This window comes from Orbicella franksi, chromosome 13 (genome assembly GCF_964199315.1).
Source record: "Orbicella franksi chromosome 13, jaOrbFran1.1, whole genome shotgun sequence".
Classification (NCBI taxonomy): Eukaryota; Metazoa; Cnidaria; class Anthozoa; order Scleractinia; family Merulinidae; genus Orbicella; species Orbicella franksi.
This window is the reverse complement of record NC_138157.1, coordinates 19853606-19881551: the sequence shown is the minus strand read 5'-3', so window position 1 is coordinate 19881551 and position 27946 is coordinate 19853606. Positions and strand designations below refer to the sequence as shown.

Sequence of the window (27946 nt, the reverse complement as noted above, 5' to 3'; positions counted from 1 at the left end):
ATCCCGTGCTACAAAAAAGAACCGGGTAAGACACATTTTGAGATCTACATACAAGTAGCGCATGCTAAGAGAGAGATTCAACGTAGACATGGTCGAGTTTATTTGATATTTACAAGAGTTATATGATACTGTTATAACAGACAGCCGATCAATTGTTAATGAACAAAATTCACCTAAACATTATGCTCCCGACAAAGAAGCAACGATTGGTAGAAATTTACGATGGCAAGACATTTCAGACGAGGAGAATTATGCTGACACTAACGAAATTCACAGAAGGGTAAATTCCTGTACATAATTACATTCCGTTTGCAACATGGCGCTAATTTAAAACTAATACGGGTGTATAGGACGCGGTCTTCGTGCACGCTTTGCTTAAAAAATTCGAACAAACTACCTTTGAAAAAGAACCAAACTGGAAAAATCTTGTGCACCCAATGACATTTTAAGCTCACTGGACCCCGCCTCCAAACTGCGGAATTTTAGACGAGGCCTCATATGGCCTTCTTAAATATTCTCCCTGGGCAAAATTATTTACTGCGATTAACTCAACTTAGAGCACTAATACAAACAGAATCAAGCCAAAGTTGTCCACGAACCACAAATTCAAGTAAGCTTACCGATTGGGGTAAACCTACTGAGGGGCAATCAGTCTGTGATGTATGAAAATTTAACTGTATTTTACTACGTCAAATTCAGCAACTTCCAACGCTGTGTTCGCAGGAAGCAGTGAGACCTCATACGTCACGAAGAAACAAAAGTCTCGCGTTCCCAGGGTCTGAATGAATTGTCCCAATGTTCTTGTTCTCTTATCGTGAATGGAGATTTGTTACTTTCTGTTTATTCAATGTTAGGGTGGTAGACATAGAGGGGGTTCTCTACAAGCACTAATTAGTGTGAAACTATTACCCACGTACGGAGTTGAATAAGCAGCGCCTTCAATTTTTCGCTAATTGCAATACGTGCCCGCCTATCGGCAAATCGATTTACGAACTGGCCTTCAGCGACAGCAGCAACTACTGAATTCTATTTTGTGTTAAAGGTTATTCCTACATTCCTTGCTTACACATGACCATGATATTTCGTGATGAAGTTGCTTAAGCCCGTCAATCGAATACGAAACCACCGAAGGGCAAAGCAAAAAGATCACGAGAGAATCAGGCACGCTCATGTGCAAAGAAAAATCACATTTTCCCGACGGTTCAACGTACTCTCGACCAACAAGCGAGACTTTCCCTGGGGAAAACTTCAATTCCCGCCAGGGAGAGTCAACACGAACTGTTTTTAGCCCTAACGCGAATTCACCACTGTTTTATCCTACACTAGCCTGTTCTACGTGGAGGGGGTTTTCATAACGTAATCACTAAGAGACGAGATGGGATCCGAAGTTGAGGTGGGCGTGGTCATTCTGGTGACAGCGGGACTGGTAGTGTTAGTGGAATCCTTAGGTGAACCTGCGGGCTGAGGGCCTCCTCCTCCCTGCGGATTCTCCTCGCCGCTGGCCTGAGCCTGCTGTCCACACACGTGATGATGATTTTCCCAATCTTTGTGCTGGCAAAACGGACCGCAGTACCGCGCCACGTTGCAGCCGCTACATGTTTCAGTGGCCTTTCGACCGCAATTCCAACAACTCTACGGGAAGAACAACGAATATCCCCATAAGCATCAATCTCGTTTCCAGAGGCCGCGACCCTTTAGGTCAGCACCAAGAATCGAGACCTCTAGGCGAAATTGGAAGAGTCACAGCGGTTACTCTCTCTACGCATGTTCAAAAACCATTTATTTTGAACCTGAACGCATGCGCACGATCAAACTGGAACCAGGATTTTCTAGTTTCGATTTGCCAAATTGTCCAGATCGAAACAAAGGGTATATTAGACGTCTGCATGCAGGCTAAAGTAACACAAACTTAGCTGCCTTGCATAATTTCGAGTTGTCGCCGCAATAGAGTAATTAAGAATGACGTTTCTGTAAACTACCTACTAATTTGCTCCAGAAGCATCGAACTGTCAAGGCAATCTCGAGGGTACTAGATCTCAACTTGCTAGCGAAATAAACGGTATCAATGACTGAGTTTATATAACGGAATAACTGCAAAATGTGCCCTACCTCGCTTGAGTCACTCTGATGATTTGACATAGCTAAAGTATCTTCAGTGGCCTGCCGGCGGGCCTCTAAGACAGCTTTCTCCATTTTGCCATGCGCGCTAGCTACCGCCTCATTGGCTTTCTCCTCGGCCGCACGAACTGCCTTCTGTAGTTCCACCACTGCTTGTCTCTTCACGTCACTCACAGCTTCCTCCGCTCGACGTTTTACTTCTGCTACGCGTTCTTCCGTCTGTTTGAGCGTTTTCGCCATTAGTTCCCCTGAAACAACATGAACGAGGGACTATTTTAGGTCATGTTTTCAATTGAAAAACGAAATAAGTATTGGATTGATTCAACAAAAAAACATGTTCAAATATTACAGGAGAGTACAGATGATCACAAAAAGCCAAAACATGAATTCTGTCGGGCAGATAGAAATCGTTTCTTGTGAAACCTTGGATCAGCATTGTAAGGATTCGTTAACTGCAAGATTAAAGAGGTAAAATTATGGTACCCGTGATTGCGCATGTAGAATGCCATGCGCTGCCCCGATCACTTAGGAGATATGCTACACATACCTGCTCTCCTCTTCACTTCCGCTTCCGTTTCTTCGGCTGTTTTTCGTGCCCAGGCCAAGAGCTCTTCCCGGTCCTGACCGCAGCGTTGTTGAAGGACTGACACGGCCCGCTTGGTCTTGTCAACCATTCCAATTATGCACTGCAGCATCTGAAAACCACACAAGATTATTAAAAACAATGCAGAGGATTCAGACTGGGTTGCATATCTGACAGAGCAGTTATTTGAGACGTCACGCAATAAAGGAGACGAGGATTGCGTGACGATCCAAATCAAAGGTAACAGAGTTAGGCTGTGGAATGGGCCATAGATCGTTTGCAAATGACATCATCGCCGCCATAGCATGTTGGATGACCATTAGAGCGGTTTTCAATTGAGCGTCGTAAAACCAAAACCAAAACCAATTACTTACCAATTAGATTTCTCAGCTAATCTCAAACTGAGGTAAAACCAAAACCAAAACCAAAACCACAGTAATTGTCTAATTACTTTCGACACTCAACGGAAAACCGCTCTAACAAAACATTCTAATTAGCGTTATTTTTTTCTGTCATACAACATGGCCACTAAGGTCTTTTTCATTTGAATCTCTCAGTAATGGTTGTAACCCACTTATAGAGGAAGGATTTGGTAGCATTCTACTATCAACTTGTACACGTAAAAATGTTTATACTGTCAACTGATCGGATGTCCTCTCTGCATACAGCTGTACCTAGATATTGTGCTGCATTGCATCAAACCTGTTGCATACATGAAGATGTGCAAACAGCAGCAATTTAGAGTTAAGTACAGTGACCATTCAGAACTGAACGTGTATTTCAGTCAGGAATACTAGTGTGAAACAGTCCTCACAAAGTTGCCATAATTATCCGTGAGTTTGCAAGGACTTGTAAAACCAACTTGTTATGATGTCTTACATAACTTCTTCTTGGGCCTCTGGCCATTTCCTACGGCTCTTCCTTTCTTCTCATTCGTGTATTTTCCCTTCACTGAATAAATAAACTTACCGTGTCTACATGTCTCCAATCATCCATTTCATGTTTGTTGTCTAACAGTGCCTCTGGCATTGTAGGTTCACCATCACGTGAGCTGCCTGCTGTGAAATAAGCAACAAAACTATAATACATCATAATGATGAAACTCTGACTTCTCTTTACCATGTTACAAAAAAATATGAGAAGGCAGGTCATGAAAAAAAAACTTACAAAGTGCATTATTTGGCCTTTTTTTTTCATTGCACCTGTGTGAATTACTATTATTAGTTTTATTATTACATGATAAATAACTATTATCTCAAAATAATCTTCAAGCACCATCCTTGATGGCTTTAAGCCCCCAAAAAAGGTATTTATTTCTTGCTGCATGTAAGAAATGTCTATTGATGTCTATGTTTCAAGCCAAATGATAACATCTGTACATGTAAATGTTCAAAAATCACATCTCTGAGAAACTCGTGTATGCAATGAACCTGTGTAGTTCTATCTGATCAGTAAAGAATTTTTTTTTTTGCCTCTCTTTCCCAGGCAAAACAAGTCTTCTTATTTTTTGGCTACATCATTTTAGGAATTATTGTCACCTCTTTGGTAACCTATCACGTGGCAGTTTCCTCCAATTTGAAGACATTTTGGACAAAGCAATAAATGACTTCAAAGTATATTGCATAGCTACATCTACATGCAGGTAAGAAGCCACTGAAAGTTTACCTCAGTGCACATGATGATAGCTCAGAATTATAACACACATATTACTACATGCAAAAATCACTCAAGTTTTGTTAAATATTACAGTACCTTGTGGCATTGTGATGTCTTCCATTCTTAACTGATTTGGTTTACTGAGGCCACTGTTATTGCCTGTAAGAAAAACAATCATTAGCTCAAAAAATGATAAAATGTAGTCAGTATGGCTGAGTGATCAGGGTCAACCATGAGGGGTATTGATGGTGTGCTAAACTTTCAAATCTAATTTACTAGCAAACAGAACATAATAATTATTTAAGAGGCTGTTTTAGACAGGTATTTATCCAGAACAGAGATTTTACAAACAACTTGTACACCGTTAACTAAAACCATTTTGCCATAAAAGCAATTTACAGCTTGCAAGCAAGAGGAATTACATAACTAAAAAATAACTATGGGATGTATGATGATGGGAGAAGGAAAAAGGTGCTGTAAGTTACACATAACACTGTACATTCTTTATACTGGTATACTTACTCAAACATGGTCTCTTCGGTATTGGCTTTCCTAACTCTGCCATCATTTGCTACAAAAGAAAGTCAAACATATCATTTAAAAATTGATGATCACATTGTATTTTAGAGTCAGATAGTACTGCATGACAGTACAGGAGGAGAAATCTCAGTTTGAATCATTAGACAAGCTCCAGCAATGTTATAAATCTGTGTAAATCCAGCATTGTCCATAAGGGAAAGGAGATGGATGGTTTAAATATAATCAATCCTCATCCAACTTACCATGGCTAAGTCAGGAGGGGCCCCATTTTCTTTAGGTCTGTAAGAAATGACAAGATCATGTTACCCTTATTATTCTTACAATGTAACAGGGCTACAACTTAGTTAAATGGCTTGTTTGCTAGGTAGCCTACAGCTCTTCAACTCTATACTGTCATCATACAGTAGCACTTGAATTCAACACATTTCTGAGTATTAAACTTCTTAGTGCTGGCAAAATTAAATATCTCAGTGAATAGGACTAGATAACTTATAAAATTCAAATTATTGCACCTCATGCCTTCAGAAGAAGCCTTCCGTTTTCCATTCTCATTTATTTCTAAAGGATTCAGCTCCTCTGGATCCAAGGGTGTTGTATCACGTTCACTTAAAATGTCTTCATGCTGCCGCAGATATTGTGGAGGAGTCTGTTTTGCCATTTGTGCACACTGAAGCAGTTCTCTTTGTAACAATGGTAAGTTTGCCTAAAAATTAAATGACATAAACATGTTACTGTTCAATACTAATATGGATCTGATTGATAGCAACACTATCACTAAACTGATATTAACACAAAAATAATTTCGAAAACATTACTAGTAATCCTTCCTGGATGAAAAATCCTACACTAGACATTTAAAAACAAACAAAGCGTCTGATGATCACTAGCCCTCAACAAATGAATTTTTCTTTCTCATAGTATACATATAAAGTGATCACTAGGTTTTAGACACTTGACTTTTGTGTTCCAGCCAAACCTAGGGTTCCTTCTCTTCGGTAGAAATTGCGATTAAATTACAACTTTACATGTAACTGCACAAACTAATAAATTGAGATGTTGTAGTGAAATCAAACTTCACACCATGTACAATTTCAAGCCACAAAACTGTAAGCACTCTCCCAAACAATCTGTTCATGTTCATAATTTTACAGAAATTTTGTTTTTTTACATGTAGATCAGAGTAGTATAGTATAAACACACAAAAATCACCAGGCAAATTGCAATGATAAATTTACCAACAGCCATTCATTAAGAAGGTTTTACATTTGTCACAATACACAAGGTAAACCTAGTATCAAATATAAGCCTGCACAAATTACATGTACACTGTACATTGATCTGATTCATAAAAGCTCTGGAAAACATACCTTCAGAAATGGGATAACAAATGGCCTAAGAGGAAAGTTGGTAGCTTCTTGTAGCTGAGCATGGAATTCTTCAATGGATATTGTTGAGTTCTGAAATAAGAAGAGACTAAAGCTTATACGAAAGTCTGCCAACTTGTATAGTACAAAAGTACCATCATCATATCATTATCTGGTTTATCTCTGTATAATGCTGACATCATTGCTTCCATTTTGCCTCATAGGCATACAACTTTGAGGGTCGTACAGGGGTATTCTCGTGATACGTGATTAGCTGATTTATTTTCCGTGAAATGTGAATTTAGGAAATTATTCTTCGCGATCCGTGACCTGAAGGTTTTCCATGACCTGTAAAGAACTTGAATTATTAATCGATATTTGTGATTTCACCATCCTATTCTATGTTATTTTGAGATGCAAGTCCTCTGAATGGTTAGAATCGTTTTATCGAGAGTGACTTAGGTATACGATTTGCAATATGGACCCTTGATTTAGCTTTTTACAATTTTGCTTTCTTCAAACACTGTTTCTAGTGTAAGAGCAGATTATTAAAAAGAGTATCTTACTTGCTTATTTCCGTGATTTGGGAAAACGAAATTTTATATCCGTTATCCATGATCCTAAATTTCTTCCGTTCGTGAACGGTGCCAGAGACCCCCCCTGTACAACTCTCAACTTTGGTTTGGGAAGGCACCATGCTACATGTAGGTAGTAATTAACTCCAAACATTTTAAGAGCTCGTGAAACATAGGAAGTGGTGAAATATTTAGCTTCTTGGGGTGTAATATTCAAGGAGATATTGGCTTTCAAAAACTGCAAAATTTCTGCATGGCAAAAGTGATGATGAGCCCATATATTCCAACTATGAAAGTTTGACTTTTAATCCCAAATCACATAAAGGCTCAAATTTCAAGCCTTTTCAATGTCCAGAGTTGAACTTTTTGTAGATAAATGTACAGTCAGAGACTGGAGTATTTATGCTAATAAGGCAAATACTGTAAACATATCCCAATTGCCTTGAGCTAGTTAAAATAGCATTCTTGCTGAGGGCTTCTTTGAGGGCTTCTTTGAGACCACCCAGTATCAACATTTCTAAAACTACTTGAACTTGGAATGACCAGATTTCACAGCCCTTAATGTTTGGAGTTCCACTTCGTATACAATGTATGTCTTGTTAGTAGTTAGTGGAAACCATTCAGATAAGCTACAAATTATATAATTCTGAAAACCCCAAGGAATATTAATTTACATGTAAGACCTGACTTCTGAAACACGACAAGCCAACCCAAGCCCATGCACTGTGAAGCAAGAATTTTGTAAACAGTTAACACATACCACAAGATTCATCACAAGTCCTCTGACTCTTTCACCAATTTCTGGGGATATGTCTGAACCAAACTGTTGCAGTGTTGTCAGAAACCGTTTCAACTTGCTCAGCTGTCGTGCACCACAAGCTGGAGGCAGCTGCGTCACGCTGTTCCCAATACTGCTTGGGGAAACTGGTCCTGTGGGACTGGTGTGAACACCATTGACAGCTGGTGAGGTGGAATTATTAGACAGTGACCTTACATCAGCCACCACTGGTACAGATGAAGGGTTTGCATTTGGGGATGACACTGGAGGTCCTTGAGGGGGATGAGCAGCTGGGTCTGTTGGTGAATCCGGCATGCTTGCCTCTCTTAAATCTGTAACATCAACAAACATCCTCTTAGTTTAAAATTACCATATGCTTTCTCTTTTGAAAGCATTAAAATCAAACCTCTGCTAACAAGAAACTCTCAAAGTACTGAACTTTCAGCTGCACTCAACAGCACATCAACATCTTTATCCACTGTGTTGTTCCAGAAAATATCCACACTCTCCCTCACAAAGGTTGTTGGATTGGATTCCCCCTCCCCCAAACAACAACAACAACAACAAAAAAACCCTACAGAAATTCCAGTTGAGCCTCATTCTTTTCTTCCAAAGTTTTGGCTTGAGACCCCCCACCCCTTCCATGGGGTGAGTATGGATAGTTTTTGGAACCCCAGAATAATCTTGAACATTTCTCCTCAGCACCCAAGAACATTTGTTTGCAGAAGGTTAGACCACAAGAACCGTATGGCTGCACATTTGTTTTGTTTTGTTTTGTTTTGTTTTTTAACTTCATATGGTGAAATTTTACTGCAAGACAATGACAGTTTGACAGTTTATCAAAAGAATTACAGGCCAGCCTAAAATAAACCATATGCTCTCTCCATACTTCACCAGAGGTTTTTTTTCTTTATTTAGTTGTAACATTATCTTCAAGGACAGAAACAATTAGTTGGGAGTCAAGAAAGAGAATTAAATAGTAACCTATAATACATGCAATTATATGTTTGTTAAAAAGCACGCATATTTGCAAAAAAAACATGTCTTTCTGTGGAAGACCAGCATTAAAATTAATGTAAATCCTGAAGCCCAATACATGTGTATACATGTCACATTTAAAAAACTGATTCTTGGAATTAATGTTTCAATAAAACTGCATACAACTCATATATCCAAAAAGTGGCAAAAATATATTGTGGTTCAATTTCAGCCTCAGTGCAATTTCATTTTTTCCTTTGGTTTATACTTATATCATCATTTGCAACTAAGTGTAAACGCACCTTAAAAAAACATGATCTAAACAGCTGTCAAACATTGCATGATTCTTCATTAATCATCTGAAGTTTGGTAGACCATAACGCAAACTCCCATGCCCAAAGTCCAACACAACTGGTATTTTGTTGCTGAGTTACCAAAAAAATGTACAGTCACTATATGTGCTTCAAACTGGGATTCCCTTTATCTAGGGACCTCCTGGTTTGAAGTTTCATCCACACTTAGTGAGAACACGTTCATAACTTGATAAAGCAATACCAATATCGTGTTGGACTTTGGAGTCAAATGTTTACATAGCTGGTATGCCACCCTTCAAATTAATTATGACCAATCATGCAACAAATCATGCCCAATTAGATCGTGTTTTTTGTGACATGTTCACGATTAAATGCAAACGACAGCATCACACATTTCCATAGATAACAACAATGAGAAAGTTAATATTGAACCAAGAATAAAGTTGTACCACAACATTTAGACAAGCTACTAAACAATTCTGTTGGTTACATTTACACACAAAAGAAAAACACTTGGAAAGTTCAAATTGCCTTATCACTTTCAAATCAAAATAAATAGCATAATAAATATTGTGCGTTAGAATATCTGAACTTTGGTGAATATTGTCTTTGAGTTTCTAGTTATATTCTGCCAGACAGACACAAGTCTGGTTAACCCAAACAATCTAGAAAAGAACAGTTTTACAAAGAGTAGAAAACAAACAGGCTGGAAATTAAAAAAGTGTTGATTATCACATGTAGATTAAGGTATACAATTGGTGCAGATTGTCTGATTGATAGACCTTATTCATCAAACTGAACCACCTGTATTATCCCCAACTATCACGTAATTAACCAAACAAAGAGAAAGAGCAGAGATTTATATACACATGCACACGTATCAGCCACAAAATTCCCAGGATTGAACCTAAGTGATTGTATTTTTAGAATGGTGTTCAAATAGAAATTCTGAGAAAAAAATAAAGTCATCCTGAAGAATGCAAAATTAGCTCATCTTTTAAATCACGTTTGATTTCAAGTATTCATGACAATTTATCAATTTCAACATTATAAACTATAATTCCAACTCTATGAATTACAAGTTGCAACAAATCTATGCCTAATTTTGTACACTCATTACAGTGTAGCTGATATGCTGTGTTTCTTTACCAGATGCATCAATACATATTATACAATATATTTAAAAAGCTTTACAATATTGTCCTGGCATGAATGATAAAAAAAAGACAATAACTTCCATGTATGAAATCAAAAATCAAAAATGTGTTATGTAACAACTGGTCACATGCATTAATAACTGCTGAGAATGCCAGACACAATTTGATTTAGACAATGATTGACATTTCACTTAACCTATGGTCGCTGACCAGAAAACTAAGCATCTTCCATTAAAATTAAGCTGGCTGAAATGTTGTTGTCATAATATTTATCATTGACTACAAATTTCTGCGCACAAAACAATAGTCTTGCTCGACTGAACATCATAAATTCAAAAGAGTATATTGGCATGGTCTCTCATTCATAAATAAGTTTTAGAGAAAATAGGTTTCCGAAATCTTATTTGCATACAGAGATAAAATATCCGGACAAACCCTAACTACTCTACAACAGCAACCCTCTTGTACATACACAAAAACATCGTTAAATAATAGGAATAATACTAGTTTTCAATTACATTTATAAAATTACCGCCACTAGATTTGATCGAGTGGCTCGCCTTGTTTGTCGAATACAATCCAATCCAACAACACACTTCCACCCGAAGTTATTTTTTTACTAAGCATCGCTCTACCTTGAACAAATTTCGCCACAAAAGATCCTGTGAATAAATAAGTCACGAAAATGATTTATTTTCACAAGCAAAGAAGAAAGATTGTTCTAATCTCCATAGATGACCTAGAAAATACGCATCGCTGTCATCATGGGTTTCTAATGACATTACGAAAATGCAAAAGATTCATTGAGAAACATACTGAAACGGTACGAGTTTAACTTAGAGTATACACATGTTACTACTTATGGCGAAAGAAACAGTGTGTCACCCTGCAACTAGTACATCGCTACCTTATTCCACAAAAAGAAACATGTGTTTTAGGATCGAATCGTTTAACTTTTCACCCAAGAATCGAAGGATTCCTGCCTTGCAACAAACAAACCTACAGAGAGAACGCGAAATAGAAAGCTAAACCTTGAGATATCATATTCTAATTCACCAAAGAAAGGGATTTAATAACTCGACATGTTCGCTAACTACCCTTTGCGAAAATGAAGCGTACGCATAAAAAATCAGGACTTACAATTCTACCTGAAAACCGCCAAAGTCTCTAAGACATACCTCGCGTTTAAAATTAGCATTCTGAGTCTTTGTAACAAATTTTGGTAACGCTGGGTCGCTCCTCTCGCCAAAAACATAAATAAATAAAAGCTCATGGCTCCGTCTAAACAGCGCAAGCATTGAAAGACATTTGATTTTGCATCTCAACGAACTCAACGTCTAAGATGGTCTTACAAAGTCAAGATCCTTTCAAAACAAATCCTCAAATCTAAGAAAGATAACCAAGCGTATTCCGGAGTCCTTCTGGTAATCCATCGCTAAACAAAACAATAGACAGCGAAGCAAAATCCGACGCCATAAAAGAAATTCGTCAACAGTGACTACATTACTCAAGGTGGCGCTTTGAAAATTTCACGAACGGCAACACAAACGATTCCGAGAAACCACAACTTCAATGAATGCAGTCCACTGCTATGGAATATGAGCAATATATAGGAAAATACCTGAAGTAACAGCCGGCATAACCAAGTCTTTGCTACGCCAGAAAGGGCCTTTAGTTTGACTCCCATCGAGTAACACAGCCACCGGTGAAGCAATTAATTAGTGACGTCATGGAGTGGGTCACGTGAACCGGGTGTTATGAATAAATGAATGTAAAGCTGACGTATAAAATATCAGAGGATATTTTTAAGTATTGTTTATCATATTTCTTTAGCGCGTACCTTACGGTCTATTGAACTGTGGAAAAAATAAATTAAGTATGTGAAATTTCAGTCGAAAGCGCTGCCTATTCCAAACTGGAAAGGCCTTTTCGTGGGAAAAATATTATTCATTGCAAAAATATCGCCAAATGTCTTGCTTAATATTTAACTAGCTGTCACCAACACAAAAGTAATTTCAATTTTCATTTTCTTGTTTGAAAAGCAAAAACACAAATTGATATCGACTCCGTGCGGAAGCAGCTTCATTTTTATTGCAATATTTTTTGCTCGGTAATGAAAAAGGCACAGAAAAAAGCGATCCCAAGTGAATCTGCATAGAAAACCGAAAATGTGTTCTGTCGCTCGATTCTCCGAGATTTTCCCAGCCGCCTTCCAAACACAATATGCAATATTTGCGAGGAGATAACACTCCTTATCAACTATCAGGTGGTATAAAGCGACTGTAAACAGCTGTGCATACGGGAATTTAGCGACTCGATACCAGCAGGTGCACTCCCAGACCCTCGCACCATTGTTTGCGTTTCTAAATATGGTAATCAAGCGCCGTTGCTAAGAAATACTGAGAGCCTGGGTTCCAATGCAGATGCTACGACACCTTAGGACAGAGCAAGATTTCTTTTGTTGTAAAACATAAAATAAAGATTAAAAAAATTAAGAGATAATCTGTGATGTCGAGGATTAGCTACTTTTAACACGGTGAAAAACCAAAGAGATTTCGTTATCCGCCTCATGTTTTACAGAACTAAAGAAACCATATGCTTTAAAAGCTTTTCAGTTGCTAAAGTAATAAATAATTAAGCTCAGATTCATTAAAATAGATCTCTCGCACACGTGCCCCCGTAAGGAATAATTATTTCGGCCGAATTCGAACTGCGTTTCCGTGTAACGTGATCCCTACTTGTGTGAAAAACAAAATGATCGCATGACTTTCAAAACACGAAAACGATCGCGAGTAAATGAAGTTCAAAAATGCAAAAACGAAAAACTGAAAAAATGGCCTGTTTAAATTGTTTTTGTCGTGTCTCTGATGAATTGAACAAGAGGAAAACGATAACCGGTAAAACCCTGCAATGCATGCTCGATTGTGATTGGTCGAATTCCGCACGTGCAAATTGTCTGATTGTTGGTGTAGTTATTGTATCGTGTGTACATCTGTTTCAGCCACTCACCGAGGGACATTAAAGAAAGCGAGCTGTTTTCTCCTGTCGAAACGTTCCACTGACAACTTATGTTTTATTTACACAAGTCTTTCTAAGTGGTGCTGGGGCGGCGAGCCGTTCAACAAGGCCAACTGTAGGCCGTAATTGCTTTCCCAGCGATGCGAAAAAATATATATTCCACAAATATATGACAGCGACGTGATATTTTACCTCCAATTTAAAACAAAAAAATCCCGGTTACTTGAAGAAATAAATAAATTCATAGGGTGAAACCGAAAATTGAACGAAATTTGAAATGCTATATGTAATTTTTTTTCACTATGATCCGGTAACCATCAGCGAAAATGAATTTCATAAAAATATATATTTACAAAATCGTGGGTGAGGTATAAATGCACGGGAAAAAAAATTCAATGGCAAATTCATTTAGGACAAAAAAAAAAGCTCATACCGTTGTATTTATGGTGATGCATTCCGCCGACGAATTTCATTGACCCTTCGGTGAATAGAAAAAAACAGCGGAAAAAAGGCCTTGTATTGAAGACTATGCGCGACTGTCTCGCCAACAAACCTCTGTTGCACGTAAAGGCGTAACGAATCGAGGAGTTTTCTCGCGGCGAATCACCACCTGCACATCCGGGACCTTCAGGCAGCTGTTGCAGCTGCTTCCACAAAGTGCATGTCATCATTAATTAACGAAAGCTTGGCATTTGACAGATATAATTCCGTGAATTATTTACATCTGCCTCCCTGGCATCAACGCGGAGCGCGAGCGAATTATACATTTAGACGATTCGGCTTGGAAATCGATGCAGCAAGCTTCGGCGGCAGCTCCGTGCGTCGTGGAGCTAGAACTCGATCTCAACCAATGCAATTGTACGTTTTGATCTTACTATGCGCTTGCTATATCGCAGCAAATTCGAGAATTCGTTCTAGTCAGCGACAACTTCCACGCGAACGGTTGATTTCGTTGCACCTGTGGTGAGAGCTTTCCTTAAATGGAGAACGGCGATTTTCGCGGAGCACGGAGGTCACATCATTAACAAAGGGTCGCGCGCTATTTGCAAATACCATCTCTCTTCCTCTCTTCTATCAACTTACTTCGCTCTTTTATTCCACTTTAAACCTCATCACGTAAAACTGAAGGAAGTTTTGGACCCTCGAAAAGAACAAAAACTTATAAGAATGCAAATGATTTTCGTCCCTAGTTATATACGGAATAATAAACTGCATGAAAATGATTGGCAGGGCTCTATAGAAAACATCTGCTCTTTGATGCAGAACTTAAAGCCGAGAAAACCCATCAGTGTATGAAATACTTCGGTGGGGTGCCAATAACACAAAATTAATATTATTTTCTTACGTGCGTTGCTGAAAGTTATCTGTATTATCAACTTCCTACGCACTGTTTGATTCTTTAACGTGTACATCGTTTAGCCTTCACAAAGGTGTTGAAAATGTTCTCGCGAATTTTGCCTTTTAGTTTGTTCCCTATTTACCTCTCAAACGACTTAAGTTGTTCGTCCAAAAAAATAAGTGAATTATTTTTTGTTTTTAAAGAAGTGAAATGGCGCTCTGAGAGGCAAAGTCGCGTAGGCGCCAAAAAATGACGGGAAAAAAATTGAAATGAAAAACACAAAAACGTCAAACTTTCTTTTATTGGAATAAGCTGAAACTCAATAACAAAAGGTGGTCTCTCTTAAGTATTTTCAGTTTTCAGATGCCGGAATTAAAGAGCACCCTTAAACAAATACTGCCATTTCATTGTCAACGTGTAGTCAATTCCCCTTCGACAATTCGGAGCCTCAATTAAATTGGGCGAGTTTTCTCACTTTTCTTCTTTGTTTCCGCATACATGAATTTAATAATGCTGATAAGGCTCAATCCGTAGTTGAATATATAATTTAACTGAGGCAAGGTGTTTTTGTACTACTTGTTTTTGCTTTTGTCATTTTGAAGGTCTACTTTTGATAAAAAAAAAAATCCTGGCAGCAGCAATTGAAGGTTTCTGTCAGCTGGCAAAATTTCAATACGCTCGACACATTATGTACTTGACATTTCCGAATTATTGCGATCGACAACCAAAAGTCGCTGCCTTTCCTAACAGAAATGTTAATTTGCATTTTAGTTCCTGACCTAATGCCTGCCACGGATTTTGTGTTGAAAATAAAAACTGATGGAACATAAAACTCTTCTATATTCGTCATTCTTGGAGCTGAATTAATCGCGAATCGACGTACACAAAGAGCAAACATAAAGTAAAAAAAGTGCGATATTTTGCGATTTAATTTTACCAACTTTACAGTCTTTTGATTCCGTTAACGATCTCCATAAAGATATTTTTCAACCGAACAAGGAAACTGTTATTATGGAGATGAAATTTACGGAAAGCATTTGTCCCGACGTTGTTTTAAACAGAAAGATATGTATCACACTTCAAAATTAGTGACATTAGTTAGTACCATAAAAAAGCAACAGTATATTTCAATACAAAGTTAAACATAAATGCTACATTAAAAAGAAGGTTGACGAAGAAGAAGCGTATTGGAAAGATTGTTTTTGGCTGATTGAGTTGTCAAAGTGCTTTTCTCTTCTGAGCCGGTTATCTCGCTACGGTAATTTCAGCTGTTGGCTTTGGTTATCTTACTGCTTGAAAAAGTGAAAAAATTGCCTCCAAAATCCAGTGGATTGCTGGTTAGATTTCTTCTGAGAAAGAAATTTATAGTAAATCGAAAATTTGGTTGCCATGAAAATTGCATCGTTTCTTTTAATTTGCATAATTCAATAAAGCCCTTAAAATTAGACCATTAAACCCACTGCTTTTTGGAGCCGGATTCCTCTCTATTTCTAAGGAAAATAAAAAATAACAGGATATCATATAGGTAGTCTAATGAGCCCTTTGATTTTGTATGCAAAAAAAGAAAAAAACTCGCGAGCAGAGACGGAATGTTTATTCTTGAAAGTTTGATTAGGTGCATTTAGCTATGACATACATGGTCTGTGGTGCCAATCATTCGTTATTGTGTTAAAGTTCTGGTGAGATGACCACTGCGTAACAACTAAGAGGCGTGCTGTCATATCACACATTCTTTGAAAGCTAATTCAAAATTCGCAAACTCTATGGGCCGACATAAAATTTATAGTCGTGCAGGGCACGCTGTTTATGCTGTAATCCGCTAGGTCAGTCTTGCTAGCTCAGTGTACGAAACACCTCAGTGCTAACCAAACGCGCGCAACATTTCAATGTAACATATTGCACGATTGGTACGCACGTTTGGCCGTTCTGTTAAATGATGTTGCCGGGATTGTCAACAGGGTAGCCAAACATGTGCAACATGTTCACGTGCATAACCGTCTCGCAATATGTTGCGTTGAAATGTTGCACCTTTATTGCCGTGCATAACCGTCTCGCAATATGTTGCGTTGAAATGTTGCGCCTTTATTGCCGGGCTTTTAGACAAGACTAATCACATTAGGATGGAGGCGAGAACTATCAAGCTATTAAGTTTTCCTCACCATCCAGCACCGACACTTCAGGACCTTCAGATAACTGTAAAAGTCCTCGTAACCAGGTCGTTACCACCTCTCCTGTCGCCGACCTGCGGGTTTTTACTCTTTAGTCAATTTTCAATTATTAACAAATGGTAATTTCTGGCGTTTTGGACTCTCCATTTTTTCCAAAATTTTAACCTGATAAAATCTGTTATTTTGTTTTTGTGATCTTTAGCTTTGATTCAATCATTCCAGTCTGTAATCTAACTAAATTAACTTTTCACACTCAACAGCAAACAAAGCTACCTCCTGTTTTAGAATACTGACATTTCAAAAATACCCTGCGTAGCAGGCGTATAAAGGGGAGGGGGTGGGGAGGAGGAGAGAATTCGGGGGGAAAAACGGAGGATTTTTCTTCCTCCTCCCCCACCCCCTCCCCTTTATACGCCTGCTACGCAGCGTATTTTAAAAAAGTCCTGTACAGTATTCGATTACATCTGATCGTTAGCTAAGATCAATTTCGTAATTTACTTTTCTAATATTTTTGATAGCTTTAGTAAAATATTGACATAAGTAATCAGGACTAGTTCTAAAGGTGATCAAAAACCGAGAAAATGTCGCGGGAATATCATGAGAGCGAACCCTGATACACAATGCAAACTTGTGGCCAGGACACACTACACCCTTGCAAGGCCCGGGCATACGGTGCAACATTTGGTGCGATATTTCACACAACACTTTTCACTCGTGTATCCAGCCATTCGAAGCTGTTGCGCGCAATATCGCAGACGTATAACGAGTCTCCGCAACATTACACTGATGCAGTTATGGATACACAATTGATTCATTGCGAGCTTCGAGTTCCATGTGTGTCTTCCATGTTGGCAACATTGCTACCACAACTATCAACAGTTTCCTAGTTCTGAATAACAAGATATTATTTCCAACGTTTACAAAGTTTGTCGACCTGAAGCGGAGTATTTATCAGACGATTTTTAATTCTCTTTTTCTGTACAATAACTCGTGCACACCTGTGGCAGATAAAAGGGTGAAGTGAGCTGGCACTTGTGATTCCACCAAGTCATTAGATCTCAAGTTTATGCACAAAACAATTTTAACTAAGTTTGAGTAAAACAATGTAAAACATTTAAAACAAATTTTGTCGGCGTGTTGATAGATTTGTTACTTTGTTTAGATTCTGAAGCAACTGTAGATATTTTTGTAAATACTTTGGTACCTGGTTATCTGACTTAAATGTTTCTTCGAAGAAGCTCACGGGAGAAAAAATTCTCTAGCGCACGGTTTCGTTCACTGCGAATTTCACAATACCAAGATTGAGAAATATCTTAGCATCTTGAGATGAAGTAAAGTTTTGTATGAGATCTCAAACAATTTGCACTGACACGTGTTACATTGTTCACATGCCTATTTGGACAACTGTTGAAAAGTTCTTTCGATTCCGAAATCTAACTGAAATACTGTTTTTGATCGTTATTTTAAATTTCTAAATGGAAAACAAGGAATTATGATTGATAAGATACCTGTTATATTTTACAGCGAAGAAGTAAATAGGACAAAAGGTCTCTGACACCTGTCAAGAACACGTGCAAGATAACTCAGAACAAAACAAAATTGAAACAAAAGTTGGAGAAAGTTTTCAAAACCTGACTGCCTCTATAAACAAAATTTTCCGTTTTCCAAAACTGATCAGTGAGTTGAATTTGACATTTTAGCAGATTTGAACATGCAATCTCAATATTTTAAAAGCTTCAAAGGTCTGCACGAGTTTTAAAACTTCAAACGGCCTCGGACAAAGTTGTTTCACCGACTAACTTCCGCATTAAAAGGCAATTTATAACAAGTTATCAAGTTAATGCAAGTTGTGACAAACTAAACATCAATTAAATTACGCCACCACTTGACCTAATCAAAATAATAAATGTCTGAAACAATCGCCTATAATTTTATCTTTACTGCTACCATTAATTTTAAGTAAAACAAAGCCATCGGCCAATCAGGTTTATAACTGATTGAAATACAGTACATGTACTTGGCAAAATGAAAAACGAAAAAAAAAACAGAAGTATATCCTAATAGGTAATCTCCGTCTAAAATTTAAGTCTTTTGAGCAATAAGATTAAAACAAAATGTGTTCTGATTCAGCTAGCAAGTGATTGTCGTTAATTGTCGCATTAATTCATTCACGAAAGGACTGAAGGTTGTAGGTGATGATTCAAGACCTGTCGCTCGGTGCTACACGTGTGTATGTGTGCATTTGAATGGTTTCCACAGCCGATCTAAAACAACACCGATGCCGGCCGGCTACAAAAGTCTATGTGCATCTGCCCTTTCGGTCCACCAAAGCCAGCTTTCCCTGTAATAACACGGCTGAATAAAAGGGCTGGTATCACACGCGTTAAATCAATGCAGGTGGTTTCCTTTCTCCGCGTTTTGTTGTTTTAAACAAGGCTGCTGAGGCATGTAAATATTATTGTCAAGTCGGGAGTGATATGGGACTTATGTTTCGTCAGTCAGGTGTAACCCAGATGTTGTTTGTCCATTTTTGCCTCGCAACCTGTCAGTTTCTTGATGATTTTTTTAACAATGCAAGCCTGAATATCGCTGTTTCTAGAGGATGCGAGAAGCTCTATCAACGAAAAGAATCGCCCATTTAATATCGATCACACAGTCTTATTCTCAGCTATACTGAATAAATTCGAGTTTTCGTCCTGCAATGTATACTAGATTCAGAGAGTTTTTTGGACATTTTAATCGTTTAACTAAAACTTTTGGAAGGAAAAATACCTCATTTTTGTCTTAATTTAGTTTTCTTGAAAATGTTTTGAAAGAAATGAAACGTTCAGTTAATTAAACAGCAGATCGAAGAGAGAGACTTATCAAAAATGACTGGTCTGGCCACACGCCTAGAAAAGTTGCCAGAAGCGGAACAAAAGGATGTGTTTCTGGCTACCAGTGAAATTTACAGGGAGTGAATAAAGGATCTCAGATAGTTGAAAGTTATAACTGAAATCGTGTTTCGTAATCCGACAATCGATTTATTAAAATATCGTCTGTTCAGTTCTACTTTCGTAAAGTAACATTTTGAAGATTTCATTGTCGATTTTAAGGTCAGTAATTTCCTTCGTCACAAACAGTCGTGACTTACTTAGTCAATTTGCGGAAATTCTGAGTTTTCTCGACGATCTCAGAAGAGTTTATGAAAGCTACTGACGGGCCTGACGACTAACGAGGACGATGGGTATGTAAAAGTGAATTTCGCCATTGGAGCAAACCAGCATGATTTAAAGCTTTCCGTGACCTGTGTACCTTTCTCTCTTTTTCTTGTCGCCTTTTAATTGCTTCTAACACATGCCAGTTTATTCTTCAAACGAGCGCTGTCTCTGACACTTGATTTACACTACCTTTGTTACGACGACAGCAGGCAATTCAGTATTATAAAAGCAAAGCGCGCATTCCTGGGGTTTCCGAGGAGTTGCTATGAAACTCACACATGCAACAGGTGCAAAAGAAAAACAACTGATCCTAGCAGTTGTTACTCAGTACTATCAGACGCAAATTCGTATACATTCTTACGAATTCGCGCCTCGCGTTTTTCAGATGAGTACGTTTTATGCAACGCTATACCTTGTGTGTATACCACGCGAGTATTTCAGTCGACATTTTTAGCCCAAAACCAAGCGCGGTTTCAGCCAAACACGTTATTTCCACGTGCCGAAAGCATGACCAGTCTGTAACACTTAGTACTAAGCGCTTGTCATCGTGTATGCCTTTAATCGGTTATCGTTAAGCTGTTAAATCTAGCAAATAAATCAGTAATAAACCCGAGTTACGAAATGCTGATTTTCTAACAAATATTGGTCAACTTCGATTGCGTTCCGCTTCTCGGAGTGGTTTCCAGTACAGTCGGTCATAAAACTGGTGCATGTTTATGTAGTCATGGAAGGTCATGTAACTCCTTAGCAAACCTTTAATATCGTACGTATGTTAACAGCTAAGTGGATGTGGTAGTCATAGCCGGTCTGTACTGCTATGCCGACACCAACAGCGCTACAAACAGATTTCCCGATCCAGTAACCCAAAGCAGTGAACAAAACGTGTTTTCCTCTTTAATTATCGCTACAAAATCATGCAAACAGATATTGAAAATTAAGACAAACGGAACGACAAGTCGAACAGCGCACACCTTTGAGTCGAACGGAACATAAGACATCAAAGTCTGTAATATTTCTTACATATAATTTGACTAGCCTTGCTGTATTTTAACATATCTGGCCTTTTAGCAGTCTTTTTTCCCTACGTCTGTACAGCAGTTTTAAAAGTATAAAAATCGACAGATATTGGAATGGGTTTTGCACAAGGGGGTGAATAATTATTGCCAACACCTGTGTTTATGTCAAGAATCGTCTGCACATGCGTGCGCACAAGTCGGCGTGACGACCCGTTTCCTAGTAAGTCAACAATTAAGCTGGTCTTTTACAATGACCACGCGGGGGAGAGGGGGGGGGGCGAAAAGAGGCACGTGGGGGGAGGGGGAAGCAGACTTTTTTTTTTAGATCTATGAGTTTGGCCGTAACCGAATTTAGCGTTAACAAGTCTATCCGAAAACCATGCAATTCTAAGACCTTGCAATGGGCCGAGGTGTTTAAGAACGTCTTCGGATAAAGGTTGCCATCAAGAGCGTTCAGTTTCTCATTAGGACAGCAAAAATGCTTAGACAATTATCTGATAGGCAGCACATTTGCTGAAACAATTACTTGGATATTCTTTTTTGTCTGAAAATTTTTAGTCTAATTTTACAGTGAAAGGCACCGCTAAAGGTCTTTTAATTGTCAGTGCATTATTGATTTGAGGCATCTTTGCGACGTCCGACTGTTGTTTTTTCAAATTTTTCAAGCAATCATAGCGACAACAACCCAAGTTTAATTTCCCGGTGTATGACAGATTCTCATGGGAACCGTAATGAAGTCTCACACCATTGGTGGATTAGAATTGGCGACACTTTGTTGAAGCAATCATGACGGCACAAGAGGGACAATTAATTTTCAAACCAACACTCTGCAAACTGAAATATTTGAAATAACTCACATATTATTATTGATTTTTCTTACACTGTAACATTCTAAAGGTAGATTTTTTTAAGCTTACTAGGAAACAACGCTTTCTGAAACAATATTCCTTAATTTCTTTGTTTGTATTTTCTGTTCAGTGGTAGTCAATGACGTCGGCGATAGTGTAAGTGATTCTCTTTTTTTTAGTTTGCTTCAGTCTTTTTTTTTTTTTTATCTTGGACCTTTAACGTTTTTCACTCCCTTCTCCTAGGAGGGGGACGTTAAGTTATGCACAGATATTCAAATGCTAACAAAATTAACTGAATTTTCACCAGAAACCTCATTGTCATACAGTGCGCTTTTAAACAGAAATAATAATAATAATAATAATAATAATAATAATAATAATAATAATGATAATAATAATAAAAAAAAGAGACAAAGGTAAAAAACCGAAGACCTTTTGTGTTCTTTATCATTTCAACCGAAAATGCTTAATCCCTAAATCGAGAAATTACACGTGCGCTAACAAGGAGAACAAGACATCAGTCTTTTTAACTAGCCATGGAATTCTGGTGAAATATTTCTCAGAGTACGGTGTAGTTATAGCAACAACTCTGACACAAAGTTATTGAAGAAAGATCTTTCACTGTCTTCAAAATAAACCGTGCGTGATCTTGTTAGATGTCAAAGTAACACGTCTTGAATTGCATTGTGCGTTCCTGACGGAGATAACTACTGTTTAAGTGATATACACCACTCAGTACACCGTAATATATAACAAAAAGATAATTCCAGTTTCTAATGATGGGGATTACTGAGTGGAATGACTTGCATTAATACGTGACATCTGTCTGAAATATTCCAAGCATTTGAAATTCGGGCACTAAATATTTTTTTTCGTATGACAGTAATGAGTTTCTCGTGGTAAATTTATTTTCCAATTTGTAAAAGGAATTTTTAAAAGCTAGAATTTACCAGGTTAATTGAAAATGCATATTTACAACAAGTTTTATTCGCGTTGGAAACCAATTTTCGGAAGGATTATAGAGGCGTCTTTACATGGAAACCTTGAATAATTATCATTTTGAAATTGACCGTAACCGAACACATTTATTCGTTACGTACAACAATTATAATGCCTTAAAATGAAATGTTTCTTGGAGATGGCTGACTAGCTTGTTTTGCTTTTTTCTTAAATAAAAATTTGAAATATTTCATCGCTTATGACACAGAAAACGGCGGAACCCAAACCATTGCAAATTTCCATGACAACGAGATTGACAGTTTTGGGAGCGGTTTCCATGGGTTCGCGCCTTTTTTTAAAGCACGGTATATTGGGCTCGGAGTGTGTTAGGTTTGTACAGGCGTCCTTATGGCATATGCTCAGCTGCTCTACTGCTTTTTCGGAAGTAAAATTTTATTCATTAAGAGAGGCACGGTGTTCAGTATGATTTGCAAATCAATCACTATGCAATTTTGTCAGAATCGAAGGAATGACAAAGAGAAAGAGACAGAGACAAGGCTCGCTTCTTAGCAGATAGCGCCTTTTTAAACAATGTAACAAGAAGTGATTTCTGTTGCCTGGAGACTGCATTTTTGCGAGGACGAAGCGTCTCGCTGGAAACTAGTTTTGAGGGTTTTAATCATAAGAGAAAAGATCGTGTATCCTAGAGACATTATGACAAGCGATCCTAATTATGTATAACTAGGAGGCAGAAGAAAAAAACATAATGGAGGGAAAAAAACAAAATCAAACAACGCGAGAAGAGTAGAATCATAATTTCGAGAATTAGTTCCGTTTATAATATTCCGTTCATGTAAAATTCTTTGAATTTATTTGCGAGGGATTTTACGATACGAAATAAATCGAGCGTTTTTCAGTCGAATTTGGAATTGAAAAAGCCAAAGATGTTTTAATTAAAACTGTTCGTTGGAGTGTTTCTGTCGCGTGTGGTATTAATCAAAATCTGCTTCGGCATATAGTACGTCCGGTTCTAAACAAAAAAACGTTCTCTCCGAAAGAAATTGTTCAATTCATAACTCTGATCACCGTAGGAATATTCTATGTCACTTCGGATTTAACAAACTGAAATATGTACGAGCGCTGTCCATCTCAATGAAACATTTCAGTCAAAAGGCGACAAATTATACCGCTTTGCAGTGACTTGAATTACTCTTAATGGCCAGGCCAACTGAAGTGCCTAACAAGCTGGAGAAATAAATATGACTTATTAATGAAGCGGCTTAAAAAATCCTAGGTTTTGTCGGGAACACAGTTTGCGAACACAGGCACATGCCAACTGCAGAATATAATTTATAACCTGGGATAAATATTACACCACTTGCAAAAACTGATCGTCGTGAAATGGGACTGACTGAATTTGTACGACTGATGTTTTAATATATAAAGTATAATACACCTTACTTGTTAGCCGATTCAACTTCGAATTGTTTCAAAGAAATTGTGACTCGAAACCACGAGTGACCATCTTGTGTTAAGATAAAATCTCGTGCACTTTTTCTCTTACAATCGCTTTTTTTCCCTCAATTATTTTGTGTACAAATTGAACCCCGTAATCGATCAATGTGAAATGCATTTCTTTTCTTTGCCCCAATTTTATTTTTTCACAGACTATTTGTACTGTGAACATTATATTTTGAAACCTAACGCTGTATTGTTCCTACCTGACGAAAATCCATTATAAAGTGAATTTTCTAATCACAAAGAACCTTGCCCTGGGACTTGCATGAGGATTTTTTTTTTCATTACGCCGTGTAATAGCCTCTTTTAAAACTTTTAGAAATGCAAACTTTACGATAGCCAAAAGAAATGTAGAGGAAGTCTGTAAAAACAGGAACTAAATATGGACGCCTACATGTATAGAATTAAGGAGAAAGTAAAATGTTAAACTTACATGATCTTCTCTGGCCGGGATATAGCTTGGAAATATCGCTTTCCAGCATCGTAGGACGTTTTCGGACGCGTATTAAGTGAATTCGCTGTTTAGCTCGTAGCATTCGTCTTCTAAACATGCGATGTTTCGCTCATAGTCTCTCGCCGTCTCTGGGCAAGTTCGTCGCTGTAGTCAAGCTGGTTGCGGTCGCGGCAGCGCAAGTTTACGACATCAAAACCAACGCTCGATCACAGTATGTCGCAGGTGTTCAATGAAATAAATGCATTCACAAAAACGCATATTTGTTTACATGTGGCGGGCGGGCAAACATCCACTATTACTTCGTCTTGATTGTTAAATCCTAGATGCGATTAGTCCCTTCAGTGGGATTGAGTGATCACGTGACTGCCAGCAGGTGCCTTGCGCGGGAAAATAAAAGATGCCAAAAAAAAAAACCCACAGAACCAATCCACTCTCGCTCATGTTTTACATTCTTAATTACATTGACAGCTCAACTGAAAGTTAACGTCAATTAAAAACATCGTAAACTTTCTCAATGTAAGTAATTATTTAAGAGAAATTGTAGTTTTTGTTATTGTTATTTAACGCAATGGCTAGAAGACGGGGTCAGCAAAAGATTCGGCGCCGACAACAGAACAATGTATTTCTAACTTTAACGTGCCCAAAACACGCGAATATCTCGCCTTATGGTGATAATTGTAACTTTCAACATTAATCAATATTCCGACGTATAATTAATGAAGTTATGAGGCAGGTGCAGTTTTTCCTCCTCAGCTGACTAGAGTGAAAAGAAAAGCCCTGTGGCGGACAAAAAATTGGACAGGTGACACTATACGCGATTGTGGAACAAACGAATAACAGGCACGATTGAAAACATCCATCAATTCACTTTCCATTTTGAACATCCACTCGGGTGCTTTATTTTATGACCTTCTTTCTTTTTCCCATTCTCTTCCAACGACGGTTTAAAAAAAAGATATGGATGTTTAAATTAATTACATGGTTTCTAGCGCCTTCTCGTCAATTTAGCTGTACTGCTTAATTGCTTGGAACATTTTTTTTTCTCAAGAACGCTTGATGACGCTTGAGTAATTGCTCTTTTTATGGCTCGGTAGGAAGCCAGAAGTCAATTTCCTCCCTAGCATCTTAGCCAAGTTCTTAACGCCTTTCGAGTTGTTGTAATCGCTATGTTATTTTCATTAGACGTTTTAAATTACGCTTGGCAGCGAGATTATGAAGAGTATCTGCAGGGTGATGTAAAACAACAAACCCCAAAACACTGCGAATTCACATGTTTTGGAGACAGTTTTCTCGATGTAATTACAGCATAGGAAGACATAAGTACAACAAATTCGACTTCCTATCTCCCTTGCTTGCGATTGGATCAGGCCGCATTTCAATTTAGACAATTTAGTCCTAGGACTTAACTGCTTTTACTGTTCAATGGAAATTGCTCTTCCTCGTAAAAACTAAAGATTCGCCAAGACAAGAAGATCATTTAATTTACAAATCATTCTAACGTTAAGAGACAACAACAATCAGTCGAATGAAAAATACAAATTTCAATCAAAGTTCTTACCTTTAAAAAATAACCTGACGCGATTAATATAGCTTTTCTGGACAAAAAAACACTGAAAGAATATTTTGGACATTATTACTATGCTAAGAATACCGAGATAACGTCGAGAATTTCTTGAATATTGGATCTGACAAGGTTTGTGCTACTTAAAGCGCTCCAGGTGGAAACTCGCTCACGCCAAAATAAATGCGGAAGGCTTGTATTTGGGTAGGGCATGTAGAACTAAAGAAAAGGTTTTTTTTCACTTATAGCAGCTTTATTCGTTGACAAAAAGACGTTCATTATTTAAGTTTAGACTCATATCAACTGATAAACTCTACTTTCATCGGCGAGTAGAGTTTTCATAAAGTAAGAAATTGTTTTCTTTTTTCTTATTCCGGCTTTCCATGTAAGAAATGAATAATGTAATTCAGGGAATATTCACGGAAGTACTTAATTCTTAATTGTTTCAGTTGCTCTCTATATGCTATGTATGATTAAAAATCAACACAAAATTAAGCATAACAACCTCTAGATCGACAAGTCATGCGTTTTAATTTCGAACAAATACGGTCATAAAAATCGACGAAAAAACCAATTGAAGACTAAATTGACATATTGTAGGATTTTTTATAGATGATGCGTCTTAAAATAAACCTCAAAGAGCAATCAACCACTTGCCAGTGGCTCGTCCAGCCTTTTTGATCGCAACTGTAAGTTTTTCGCCATTTTCTCGGCTTTGCACGTTATCAAAAATCGTTATTTTTTCCCTCAAAAAACGGGCAATTGCAGGATACGAAATAAAAACGAAAACAAAAACATGTATGTCATTTCATTACACGAAAAGCGAAAAAGAGACTAATTTAAAATCTCGGCAAATTGAAATCACTTACGTACACTTTCTTCAATCAAACGGAGATTCTAGATTATTTTTCATAATATGGAAGACAAAAATAACGAAAACTGGCTATGGCCCTAGATTAAGTCCATGTTTGTGGGTTTATGAGAATTCGACGTCCTTTGAGTAAACTGGCATTGTTGCTAAGAATTTCTCAGTCTTGAAACTTAAAATATAAACCAGCAAACTATTTTGTTAAACAAATTTTGAGCAAGACGGTAGTTGGATTCGATCATCTTTGAGTTCAGTTTTACGTGTGTTTCTTTGCACCTTTCGCTGAAGGCGTCCTTGATTCCAAGTGACAAAACTTCTTGCGTGATGAAATCTTCCGGAATGCCGACGATGTAAACTTATTACACCAAGGAGAGATATAATCCATTGTTAAAAATGCAAGTTTTACCGCGAAAAAGAATCAATTTAAACTTCAATCAGTCTCATATATATGTATAAGAACTCAAGTTACGTAGTGATCGCTGTTGTGTCTAATTAATGAAACGAATGACATCATGTGAAAATTTCAGCAGTAAAACTCGATGCGTTGAATGGAATGGATTCAGTTGTAATTTCGTTTTGTTTTGTCTTAACAAGTCTATAACTCCTCCAGGCTCAAGACGTGAAAACTACCTCGGTCAAAAACCAAAATCCTCCAATAAAAATTATGGCAAACGTGTGAAATATAGCTAGGAGAGTTTCAATTTTGATCCTAAAACCGAAAGAGTTCAAAAGAGGGAAGCCAGATAACACGCAATCATGGATAGGAATGAACTATGCAAAGTGCCATGCAAAGTTTAAAATTAGCAATGAGAACGAAGCTAAGACTTAAATTTAATATAGAGACCAAATTTAAACATTCGGTATTGATAAATTATCATGTTTTAGTAGTTTACCTTTCGTTTCCAGAAATGATGTCTCTTGAGTGATTGAACTGGAATACGATGATTGAATGAA

General features: G+C 37.7%; 1 protein-coding gene across 4 annotated transcripts; it reads right to left on the bottom strand.

The window, feature by feature from the left end:
• Nucleotides 1-83: 83 nt before the first annotated feature.
• Nucleotides 84-25038, bottom strand: LOC145464890 (transcriptional corepressor CBFA2T3-like). Of its 4 annotated transcripts, none has more exons than XM_081448695.1 (11): nucleotides 24543-25038; nucleotides 7597-7946; nucleotides 6265-6354; nucleotides 5410-5600; nucleotides 5140-5176; nucleotides 4880-4928; nucleotides 4454-4516; nucleotides 3671-3759; nucleotides 2666-2813; nucleotides 2110-2366; nucleotides 84-1632 (listed from the first exon to the last, which is right to left on the bottom strand). In XM_081448695.1, the coding sequence occupies exons 1-11, from the start codon at nucleotides 24658-24660 to the stop codon at nucleotides 1333-1335; spliced, it is 1692 nt and encodes a 563-aa protein (XP_081304821.1). In that variant the 5' UTR covers nucleotides 24661-25038; the 3' UTR covers nucleotides 84-1332. The 4 variants fall into 4 exon arrangements, with proteins under 4 accessions (XP_081304821.1, XP_081304818.1, XP_081304820.1 ...); XM_081448692.1 differs by lacking the exon at nucleotides 24543-25038 and adding an exon at nucleotides 13515-14444; XM_081448694.1 differs by lacking the exon at nucleotides 24543-25038 and adding an exon at nucleotides 13515-14423 and having other exon boundaries at nucleotides 3671-3756.
• Nucleotides 25039-27946: the final 2908 nt, after the last annotated feature.

Excerpts from the sequence above, each read along its gene's own strand:
- LOC145464890 (XM_081448692.1), bottom strand. The coding sequence starts at position 13,752 with ATGATGACATGCACTTTGTGGAAGCAGCTGCAACAGCTGCCTGAAGGT. Across the intron at positions 5,177-5,409 it reads GCTTCTTCTGAAGGCATGAG|ACCTAAAGAAAATGGGGCCC; the intron begins GTGCAATAATTT and ends CATTTCTTACAG. Across the intron at positions 4,929-5,139 it reads CCCCTCCTGACTTAGCCATG|CAAATGATGGCAGAGTTAGG; the intron begins GTAAGTTGGATG and ends TTTCTTTTGTAG.